At 41.2% G+C, this 12,318-nt stretch overlaps 1 protein-coding gene across 3 annotated transcripts in view; it reads left to right on the top strand.

Annotated features, from left to right (window-relative positions):
• Positions 1-12,318, top strand: part of gas7a (growth arrest-specific 7a) — a 38,870-nt gene that overhangs the window by 21,393 nt on the left and 5,159 nt on the right. For all 3 annotated transcript variants that reach the window (XM_052553263.1, XM_052553265.1, XM_052553264.1), the window contains 6 exons: positions 2,117-2,206; positions 4,015-4,127; positions 5,869-5,943; positions 6,376-6,454; positions 8,295-8,426; positions 9,250-9,373. In XM_052553263.1, the coding sequence (XP_052409223.1) occupies positions 2,117-2,206; positions 4,015-4,127; positions 5,869-5,943; positions 6,376-6,454; positions 8,295-8,426; positions 9,250-9,373 (613 nt within the window). The remainder of the gene's footprint in view (positions 1-2,116; positions 2,207-4,014; positions 4,128-5,868; positions 5,944-6,375; positions 6,455-8,294; positions 8,427-9,249; positions 9,374-12,318) is intronic.

Genomic DNA, 12,318 nt, shown 5'->3' with positions numbered 1-12,318 from the left:
TAAATTGTCTGATATATATATATATATATATATATATATATATATATATATATATATATATATATATATATTATTATTTTTTTATTTTTTATTTTTTTTTAAGTCACTGCTGAATTTCAAGAAATCCCCTCAGGGATAAAGTATCAGGTTGTAATCAGAAAAACTGGGGGTGCCAAAAATCCCAAAAAACATAGGGATGCATGTTTTATGCGTGTATTAATATGTGGTTGCAATTTAATTTATTGTTCGCACTATAAACTGTAAGTATGGAAATTATTTCAATACATAAAGTAAATTATGATAGTATCACCTAGTTCGTTTGTGCCTATAAATGGAATATTAAATGGAATTCTAATTGAAAACGTTTTTATTTATATAATATATTCTCCCTCAACTGAGTTTAAGAAAATGAATGACATAAGCATTTTAAATAGATGTCAAAGTTAACATAACTGCAAGAAAAGCTTGCTAACAAGAGGTTAAAAGCAATTTGTTTACAGTGGTGTATTTGAGCATGAATAAGTGTGAGTGTGTGTTTGAAGCACTGAAGGGCTATGGCAGGGAGCACATCCTGTTTGGCAGTGGCAAGGAGGCGGTACAGATGGTGAGCATTACATAATTGCAGTGCTTACAGGCTAATTGGAGACGCCATGGACCCTAGAGTGTATACTCAAACACTTTATGAGCGCACACACACTAACTGCAGTCTGAGGTACGCAGTGCTGGATGTGATTGTTTGGGAATCTCACTCTTGACAACATTAGCTTGTTTCGTGGTTGTGAGTGAACGAAACAATCTAGTTTTGAATGAAATAGTCTTACATACATACATAGAAATAGTTTACAACATACCTGCATACTGTGGAGTAGCGTAAAGCCCTCGGGTAAAATACCTTGCCTTTGTATTTTGTCTCTGAATACGAATGCTATGCACTGCAGAAGTGTTCCATTCCGTGAGGCTGACAAAAAGTTGATTTTGAGGTAAATGGATGGAAAATGTAGTGATTTTTACAATGTGTCTAAATTATACACTGTAGCTAGTGAGTGTCCTTAAAACTCACACAAAGACAAAGACTTTTATGAATTTCAGTTTTGTTCGAGCTGATAGATTTCCAACAAACATCAAAAAAGTGTCAGGATTGTATGTGTTTTATTTTACATCAGAACCGTCTTTGATTATTGCAAGTGATGTTGCTCCATCAATATTTATGAAATAAAGTCATTTTGTTCTGATCATTGTACATTTTATGGTCAGCGTAGGACCTTTATCCCATTGTAGCCTTACCCTTGTGAAAAAGAAATGTGCTTAATTGTACTGAATGTAGTGTAGGCTACTTCAAATCCTTTAGTATAGTAAAAACTGTAAAATAAAAGAAATAAAAGGCCAGTGAAGTGTACTTTAGATACTTTAATTTCATTCTTGTAAAAAGCGCACTTTGTAATAATGTCACATTTAAAGGTTTACTTTAAAGTAGATTTTAAACCAGTAGGTTTCGTTTGTTGTGCTATAAAGAAGCACACTTATTTTGATGTGTTGACTTAAATACTAAAGCATGTGTAATTCAACTTCATCACATAAAAATATACTTAAATACTTGGCATACACGTTTCAATAGGAATGGCATTAAAGTTTATTTGAATTTACCATAAATGCTTGCTGGTGGATGCACAGCAATCCAATGTGTAAAGAAAAGTTAAAAAAGTCTGATAAAGTGCACTTGTATGTGCTTACACTTTTAAAAAAAAGAAACGTGTAAAGTGGTTGTATGCAATAATGAGCTTTTATTCTTCTCGTGTTATATAGACAGTATTTCTTGTGGTGTGCTCTGGTAAACGTACCAGTATAGAGAAAACAAGACTAGGCTTTTAAAAATGGTTTGCCATTATAAACATACTCTCTCTCGCTCTCTCTTTCTCTCTTTTTCACCATCACTCTGTCCATCCGCAGGCTGTTATAGGTCACGGCCCATATGACCAGTCTTTCTCTTTTGCATCGTGACCTTTTATTTGTCTCCCCACTTACACAAGCCATCCCGGTCTCACTCCTCTGAAAATAAAACCAACCTGACAAAGCAGCACTCCGTGAGCTGACCTTCCTCTGTTTTATCTCACGGCAGATCAACTGCGTCACCTTCCCTGTGTCCATGTCTGCGCCGGAGCAGCAGCTTCTCAAGCCCAGCGAATGGAGCTACTGCGACTATTTCTGGGTGAGAGACTGAGAGAGAAGGAGGACGGTCATGTCTGGTGGACTGCAGTGGATGAGTACTGATACTATACCATTGAGCCAGCCACATCTAATACCATTAGAAAGACAGAAAACAACTCACTTAGACAAACTTATGTTACAGCACACAGGGTCAGCACACATTTGCTATATGTGAGTATAATATGGTTTAGAAAAGTAAATTAAACTGAGTAATTGGCTTAGAAACAGCATCATGCGTGGCTTAAATAGCAATGTTAAAACGAGGGATTTTACTGTTTGATGAAGGAGGAATTTGTCCACACATTGATATTAAAGCCTCCAAAAAAATTCAACCCAAAGGAGACCTAATGTTTGGGGGGTTTTTTTCTTCTTTTTTTTACACTTTATTGCAGTAGGCAGACATATATATTTGTGTTTGTTTTGACAATTTTATGACAGATGGCATTTCACAGCAAGGCTGTGAATCATTTGCTTCATCAGATTTTGTCTTTTTGCATATAATATATATTATATATAAACAAGATTTAATTGCATAACACGATATGTAATACACATACACATTTGTTTTTGTTTTTAATGCCGATATCTTGTAGCTTATTAATGAGGTTTTATTTATGTATTTATTTAATTATTTATTTTACATTGTGAATAGCATGATGCTGTTAACATGGGCAAAACTAGCATCACTGTATTAAAGCTATAAGCGCTGTGAAGCTGTGGTTTACAGTGAATTTATAACAGCTAAGGGGCATTGTTAGGCACGACGTGAGGTTAGAAGTTATAAATTCACTGTAACCCACGGCTTCACGCGGTTTATTGCTTTTATAAAGCTAATAAACAACCACCGAAACAACCTAGCAAGCGCACAGCAACACTACGACTATTTAAGATTTATGACCGCATATTTCCTCAAATCATCACCATTGACAGGTTTAAGAAAAATATAATTTGAGCCACATGTACAGACAGATAAGACAAAGAAAGATGTAAATGAGATCCAGAAGGACATTCACAGTTAATCTGAGGCAGTCAGTGTGCATTTGCATTTGGATTTTTGAATGGGTGCCATCAGAATGAGAGTCCAAACAAGGATTTGTTTCAAACATGCTGCTTTTCACTTCAATGATGGACTTACTTAGTGTGGATTACTGTAATATGTTTATAAGATGTTTGGACTCTCATTCTGACGGCACCCATTCACTGCAGAAGATCCACTGATGAGCAAGTGATGAAATGATACATTTCTTCAAATCTGTTCAGATGAAGAAACACACTCTTTGATGGCCTAAGGCTGAGAATATTTTCCTAATAACCCCGGAGAGAGATTGAAATGACATGTAGACATATGCATGTATTTTGTCTGAAAGATTCTTCCTGGCTGTTTCTCAAGCCGAGCGTGTGAAGAGGTTATGACACTTCTGTCATGTGTGGGATGGCACGTCAGCAGCCGTCACAACAGCAGACTTTTACACCTCCACACACACACACACATGCGCAGTGAAAGAAAAACATATTTCATCAACATGCTGCACACACAGACTGCATCAATAATCCTCACATTACATTAGTCATGCCCTTAACAACCTATACACACCCTTCACTGAAACGCACACTCAAAGTTACACCCGCAAGGGTGTACACCCCCTCCCACACACTCTGATTCATGCAAACCCACGCTGTGACTCACACACACATGTGGCCGCTCTCGCACACATCTGATGGTGCTCACGTGTTGTTGCCCGCTTGGTACTGATGAAGTGGAGGCATACATGACGCTGCGTGTGTGTAATGTTGCTCTGTCCTCTGCAGGCCGATAAGCGGGACCCTCAGGGGGCCTCAGTGTCGGGGTTTGAGGTGCTGCTGCAGAAACAGCTGAAGGGGAAGCAGATGCAGAAAGAGATGGCAGAGTTCATCAGAGAAAGGTGGGCAAGCATCATTCTTACACAACACCTCACTCCCTGATGCCTTTTTGAGTGTTGTGTCTTATTTTGCACACTGAAAACAATCAATAAAAATGTATGGTTTTACAGTTCAAACATCTAAACATTTAAGTCATGCCAGAAAGATCATATTTACAAATTAAACGCAAATGAATGTCTCTACAAAGTTATAATTATGAGTGGAAAACTCGTGATTACTAATGGGTAATTTCCCAAGCTCGAGGTGTGTCATTGAGAGAACATGTTAAATGCAGTAGATGTAACATCTGTATTAATGGTCAATTTGTTGAAATGAATGGACTGTTTCCTTTCTTTTTTCATTACAATAAAACTATCCAAGCTGCATGTACAAAATACGGTAGTATTGCACAACTATGATAGAATAGGTGAAGATTCTGCTTATAGAACCTTCATAAATTGATTACAAAATCTTGCAGAATTTTTTTTTTACAAATGGTAGATTGTCATCTTGCATGGACTCACATATGAATGCCCCTGACATTGCCATTACAACTTCCTAACTCGATCAGTGTTTACGTGTTATTACTGTACTTTTTCTTACTTCAAGAGTGTTGGTTCAGCTGTATACCAGAAACAAAAGACATTTATGTGAACAACAAGAAAAGTTTTTTTATTTTATTTTATTTTTTGTCAATGTTTTAGGGAAAAATAATTTCATTCAAATGCTCTAAAAACAAGCCTTAAGGCCAGATTTATTAACAGCTTGCACAAGAGCAGACTGTCATTTGGCGTTAAAATAGTACGGTCAGGATTTACTGAAGATGCTCAGTTAAGAAAATGCGTGGACACTGTTACTTTTGAGCCTGAGTGTACTGAATATGCATTTGTAGGAGTTTACCTTTCAGACGCAAAATTCACAGGAAGAGAGTTTTAAAATGAATCTTGCAACTCAATTTACTAACGTTTGCGCTCATCAAATTACTGATATTTGCGCCATTATTTAATGTCCAAAAAAGCAGGTGGTAATTTGCGCTGCTTTTGGTAGATAGTGCTGGTCATTATGGAAATTATCTGCCTGCATCTGTGTTTTTTAATGTGCACATTGTCAGTGAATCACACGCAAAATTTTCCCTCCCATCTGCGCTTTTATGGAATTGCGCACTAATGCAAATTTGCATTGTTTAGGAAATCCGACCATTATGTGTTATGCAGTTTTGCTGCTTTTGTAAAGTTATTTTTGTGGCGAGTGGGGCTGGGCCGAGAGGCGTGGGAACGAGGGGTGGGGCGCAGGTGTAGCTCATCTCCAATCACTACACCTGGCCTCACTCCTCGTTCCCACGCCTCTCGGCCCCGCCCCACTCGCCACAATCTTGTTTTAAGGAAGTTTAGTTATTTTACTGAAAAAGTTAACTTTTTCGCATATTAAGGCCAGCATAAGGATCCTCACATTGAACAATCAAAGCAAACTCAAATGTTACGGCTTCCATCGGAAAGATAGGAATGGATCACAGCAATCACAAGAACAGACAGCCACTACAAAATGCACAGCGATAGTATCAAATGCTAAGACCATGATACTTATATAACAGAGTGATGAAGGATAGCTATGTTCAAAGACACATGATATTACCATTATACAGATCTGAAGGACTGTAATATTGGCACGGTGCACATGGAGTTCTGCCAGTAGTACTATATGAGATTATGTCACATTAAATCTTCTTAATCGCTCTCTTTTCTTGATAAATGCTTCATTTTTCAGGATAAAAATAGAAGAGGAGTATGCCAAGAACCTTTCCAAACTCTCCATGTTCCCAATGGCAGCACAAGAGGAAGGGTACGTTACCAATTTTTTTATTTATTTTAAGTAATATTACTGGACAATTGTTAGCTGCATTTCCTTCACTATTTGTGACTCATCGATGTGGATAAGAATGGACTTAAATATTTATTGAGCATTGAGCTATATCCAGATCACGCTGAGAAGATATAAATGTACTTAAATGTTGACTGGTGGTTAATTACACATGATTAATTACACTGAATGTTCACTTTTGTTGTACTGCAAATCTGCAAAAAAAAGTAGCCTATATATTTAAAAATATGTACTTGGAGATAATACGTTATGAATGAAATAAAAAAGCCACGTTAGTGTCTCTTAAAGAGAGCCACTTTCATGACACTTTTTAAAAGTCGACTGTGTAATAGTGTTAAATGAAATGTAAAAGAGTAGCTTTAACCATCTTTCCTGGGCTCTGGTTTGGTTTAGGACTCTTGGAGAAGCTTGGGCTCAATTGAAGAAGAGTCTAGCTGATGAAGCCGAGGTCCATCTCAAGTTCTCCTCAAAGGTGAGCAATTCTCAGTTCTCTGTTGTGACATTTCTCGAATCGAGGTAATATAAGATCCAGCTGAGAAACTGGCAGTCCAAGCTCATGCATTGCCAGGGAAGACGAAGTATCTGGCCTTTATTTCATTTCTGTGCTGTACTGAATAGCTTCCTGTAATAATCAAATCTCCATATTCATCGGGAAGAAGGAGGCGGGAACCGGCGCACAATCAAAATTCATTTTAATATTCGAAAATAAATACAAAACTGCGCACCAGCCCCTCGCGGACGACTGGTGCGCGCAAATAAAAGCCAAACACATAAAATAATGTCCCAGGCCTGGTCCTCTCTCGTCCTTCACGGTCGTCACTCCAGTTTTATATCCTTCCATCTCCTACGTGGGACTCAAGACCGGCGGTGGGGCGCAGGTGTAGCTCATCTTCAATCACTACACCTGGCCTCACTCCTCGTTCCCACGCCTCTCGGCCTCGCCCCACTCGCCACATACCCCCATCGCCCCTCGCAGGCCGGGGGGTACCCTCGAGACTGCGCTCTACTCCCCCCCCCCCCCCCCTTCCCTCCGGGGGGGACCGCTCACGGGGACCTGCAGGAACCTGGGGGTAGGACAGACGAGGCGAGAGAAAAGGAGATGGAAGGAGGAGCGACAAGGACGAGAGAGGGGAGAGAGGAAAAAAAAAAAAAATCCGGTTCCCAGACGCACTGCTGCTCGGCCCTCCACCGGCTGGGTGATCTCCTCCGCGGTGCCCGGCGGTGGCACTGGACGGCCCTCGGCGGACGGCGCGACACTCCTCCGCCGCCCGATGGACGGCGACGGCTCCTCCGATTTTGGGCAGCGGCAGGAGTCCCCCGTTCCCTGCCCCTCCGGATTCCGTCACGGAGGCGGCAGGCTCCGGCCCCCTGGCGAACGGCGCCGACTCCTCCGCTCCCTCACGGACGGCAGCCGCCCCTCCTTGTCGTGGGCGGTCGGCAGCGAGCTCGCCCGTCCCCGGCAACTCGCTCCAGCCCACCGCCTCGAGCGTCCCTGGCGGCACATACCTCGCCAGCTCGAGGGCACCGCGGATTCACCACAGTGGCGAGGGATCTTCAGCAGCGCGTCCCTCCTTCTCCCGGGTTTCGGCACCACTGTAATAATCAAATCTCCATATTCATCGGGAAGAAGGAGGCGGGAACCGGCGCACAATCAAAATTCATTTTAATATTCGAAAATAAATACAAAACTGCGCACCAGCCCCTCGCGGACGACTGGTGCGCGCAAATAAAAGCCAAACACATAAAATAATGTCCCAGGCCTGGTCCTCTCTCGTCCTTCACGGTCGTCACTCCAGTTTTATATCCTTCCATCTCCTACGTGGGACTCAAGACCGGCGGTGGGGCGCAGGTGTAGCTCATCTTCAATCACTACACCTGGCCTCACTCCTCGTTCCCACGCCTCTCGGCCTCGCCCCACTCGCCACACTTCCCCTCGGAGATGTTATTAGCCGCCTGTATGTAATGAGCTACACAGCTTTCTTCAGTCTGCTGCGATTTGTCTATTTCCACCGCTGTGCCTTCCCGTGTTCACACTAGCGTGCTCCATTTAGCACCAGTGTGGGTGATTAATTGCAGAAAGATGGAGGTGATTCTGCAGTCTTATTCCCTCAGATCACGTATGATTTACGGCGACCGCAAAACAAAAAACCCTTTCTTTTAAAGAACATCATCATCATTACTGAAGCAAAAACTCGATCCAAATGCAAAGAACCCACACCCCTCACAAGTTCCTTTCAGATGCTGTTCAGTGTTCATGTGCTCAGTGATTTGCCCTGCGGCTGTGTAACTGATGCAGAGGGCTTTGTCTCCAGCTCCAGAGTGAAGTCGAGAAGCCTTTGCTGACCTTCAGAGGAGACAACTTTAAAAAAGACATGAAGAAATACGACCACCACATCGCTGACCTGAGGAAGCAGCTGGTCAGCCGTTACGCTGCTGTGGAGAAGGTACAAAGTGCATGAATATTTAGCATAAACCCTTGTGAAAAATAAGTGCACTTCAGATGAGCAGATACCGGTCCTGCTGACGGGTTAAGGAGGAACTGCCTGTCACCTGAGATCTCCTCCATGCTCTTGAGAATGGGTTGAGAGACACAGCAATATTATTTCTGTAATAACTGCTCTTTTTGAAATTCTACTGAAGTGCACTTTCTCTTCACGAGGGAACTTTAAGTCCATCCTGATTTTGTCAAGCATGTTTAATTAAAATGCCTTCTCAAGTCTGTGTGTTGTCGGTACAAATGGCTCTAAAACGTTTCCCAGAAGCCATTGTGTCAACACGTCTGTTCGAACTTTTGCATGGACAGCAGATGGCTGGATGAGAAATGAGAGCACGTCAGAATGATGCCTTGAGTGATTCACTTGTGTTCATCCTGCTGACTGAACATCAGCACTGACCCCAGGCCAGATATCCATCATTCACTCCCAAAGAGAGCTGACCATTCCTGGCGACATGAGCAACAGTGACCATCGGCTACGCAACGAAGTTGAGCACAGTTTCACTGCCTCGCAATACGGCAGCATTCACCGGGAGTTCAGACAGTGGAGCTCACATGATTCATTGCTTTATCTGACTGTATGCTGCAGAGTGGGAACATCTATTAACAACAGTATTAGCCCCAGCGTCTACTTGGTAGGAAATAGAAAATTATGAAACAGTTAGATGTCTCAATTTAGGGATGAAAAAAACTGCTAATCAAATCACCTACTGTATTTTGTACTCTAGGCTAAAGGTTAGTCTTTTTATATTGCTTTGTGTGGTGTTTTGCAGGCACGGAAGGCTCTAGCGGACAGACAGAAGGATCTCGAAGTGAAAACACAGCAGCTTGAGATCAAATTGAGCAACAAAACAGAGGAGGATATTAAGAAAGCCCGAAGGAAATCCACACAAGCAGGTCAGAGCATGAGTGCTAAGCAGTCCATTAAGCTATCCTGGGCATCCTGGGCTAACGTGGTCTTACTTCACACAATAAACCTGATGAACACGTTCATTTGATCCAAGATGTGTTTGAGTTTTGGAACTAAGATGAGTTACAATACTAGTTCAAGTTTGTAGGGGGTGATATTTTGGCTCTGCAGTCCCAAAATATGGCGATTTATTAAAGGAATATATCGGAGAACTACAGTGGTTGAGACGGGTGTCAAGGAATAATGATTTAAGTTTCATCCTGGTCCTCACACAAAGTGATTGTACGGCTTCAGAAGACTTATAATATGGCACATTTGGAGCCTGACTGCAACTGTAGTTGCAAAATGTTTTCATTTAATGGAAAATAAACGGCTTATTCATTGTGCTAAACATCTTCTTTTGTGTTCTACAGTACGTTAGTCAAATGGGTTTGAAGTGACACGAGAGTAAGTTCTGATAGAAAGTTGATTACGTTCACTCTTACTTTAACCCCCCCGGTGTTTTATGGTTTGAAACATATTTTATGGCTCATATGGCATAATACAGGAAAATGTGTAGCTCATAAAAAACACCTTTATTTTATCCAGAAGCCCAAACAAATATGCAAATAGGTGTAGATGCTGATACTTATATGGTCAAAAATGTGAATATCTGAAGATCTTTACAACAGTACAAGAGACGACTTACATAAAACATATACATTTCAGTTGTCACTATACATATCGCACAATACATGCTTAGTTTTGTGATCAAAGCGTTGTAGCTTTCATCGTTTTTATGTTTTTGATCATATAACGCAATACACTGATGAATGAGAGATGTACAAATCAATCGTTCTCAAAAGCCTGGTGTATCATATGTGATACTCAGCTTTTTATACAATTTTCTAAATTAATAATCAAGTAAGCTTAAGTTCCTTTAGTCAAGATTAACTAATTGTTCATCTTGAAATATTAATACAAATATAAAGGTTATTAATATATATATATATATATATATATACACACTTCATAAAAATCTGTGAAACAAAATCACAACAACAACACCTGAAGGTTCGGCATTTTTACAATTATACTAAAAGGGCTTTTACTTGCAAAAAAATTATGGAAAGCATGAAAATCGAGCACAACAGAGTTTTCGCCCAAGTTTTAATCATGTTGACAAAGAGAGGCCTTAGACATTTGTGCATCAAATATGACAAAAAAGGCTTTATAGGGTTAATACGATCATTAAACAGCTCCGACTAACACACTCACACTATCAAAATCGTCAAGTCACAGCCAGTTTGCCAGCTGTCATAACACTGTTAACAGACTGCACTGGCTGCTCCACTGCTCCTCAATAGTCTGTCCTTTTAAAAACTTCCAGTCATTCTCTTCCAGGATGGATTGCAAATGAAACGAACCCTCCGTAATCTGGCGTCAGTCCTTTTTGTGTTGAGTTAAGGAGCTTTCTTTGAGGTGAAATCTTGTGCGGGGCGCCATTGTTGTAGCGTGCGGAGACTGTGGAGATGAGACTGTGTTTCTGAGCGAGGGGAGAGAGGCATGACAAACAGGATGGGAGAGAACAGTGCAGGGGATGGAAGAGGACTTTGGCTCAATCCCAGGAGTCTGTGTTTAAGAGGAGCCAGGCCGTATCGGTTCCAGACGGAGTTGGGGAAAGGCATGGAGTAATGGTCTATTTTTGCAGTGGGAAAATGGGCCTCGTGGGAGCTGACGATCAGCATGCCAAGCCTCTTACTGCTCCGGACGCCTACTATCAATGCCAGATTTGTCCTGAGCCGGACACTCACACACCCGTGATCCAGGAAGATCTGGCAACCCTGGGGTTCACACGGTGGGATGCGACACCGGGGAGAATTCACTCCACCTTCAACCTGTTGGCCTGAGTGACTGGTGCATTATTGAGGACCCTAATGGTGTCTTATTCAGTGCTTATAGACTGACTCCATCAGCACAGAGGAGCAAATGACCATGACAGACTCACGCACAGCCACGACACTGAGTGCTTCAGACTATAACGGCTCTGTGAGAGGAGCTCCTGCCTCACTATTCACAACATTAATGTGATATGCATAACAATGCGTCCACTTCAAAGTAACGGAAAGTGCTATTAACTAGTTGCTTATTAGCATGCACATTACTAGCATATTGGTTGATTATTAGTACTTACAAAGCACATATTAATGTCTTATACTGCATGACCATATTTCAGATCCCTTAACCTGACCGCATAAACTAAACAAATCAGGAATTAATCAAAGCAAAAGTCATAGTTAGCAATTAGTTAATAATGAGATGTGTTCTCATTTATATTGTCTCCCTCTGTATGAATGGGGCTTTATACATGAAAATGTGTAATTGCCTTTAGATTTTAGGAAGGGTGTCTCTTGCATAGGAATGGTTATATTTAGGGGTTTTATGCTAAATGAGCAAACTGAAAATTATAGAGACTTTTTTTCTTCAATCTGTAAGCAACACTCTATTAACCACCCAGAAACCTTAGCAATGCATATCAATGCAAAGCAACACGCTTGCAGCCAGCCACAACACTCTTAACACAAATGAAAAAGCTAGGCAATGTAAAAACCTAGTTTATATTATGGAACTCATTTGTTATTGATTATAATCACCCCTGTTACAGTAAGCCATGTGATAATCGTGCTGTGAGATATCGGTGTCAAATGGTGTTTTAGATTCAGTCAGCTTTGATTTTCTTTGTTTGCAGAGATCTTTTCCAGTGCTTGACTGCAGGAGATTGGTTTTAATTGTGCTGCTGCTGCCAAGAGCTTTCCAGTGTTTTCCTCTGCAGCTGAGCTCAGTAGAAAACCCCTGTATGATGTTATCTGTGTCTCTCTCTTTCTCAAACTCCCACGCGCTGAACAAGTCGCAGCTCCCGCCATAAATCAACGGCCAAACATTAAGCACGGCT

The sequence above is a fragment of the Carassius gibelio genome, chromosome B3, assembly GCF_023724105.1.
Source record: "Carassius gibelio isolate Cgi1373 ecotype wild population from Czech Republic chromosome B3, carGib1.2-hapl.c, whole genome shotgun sequence".
NCBI lineage: Eukaryota > Metazoa > Chordata > Actinopteri > Cypriniformes > Cyprinidae > Carassius > Carassius gibelio.
Note: the sequence above shows the minus strand (reverse complement) of the source record. Positions and strands in the feature narration are given on the sequence as shown.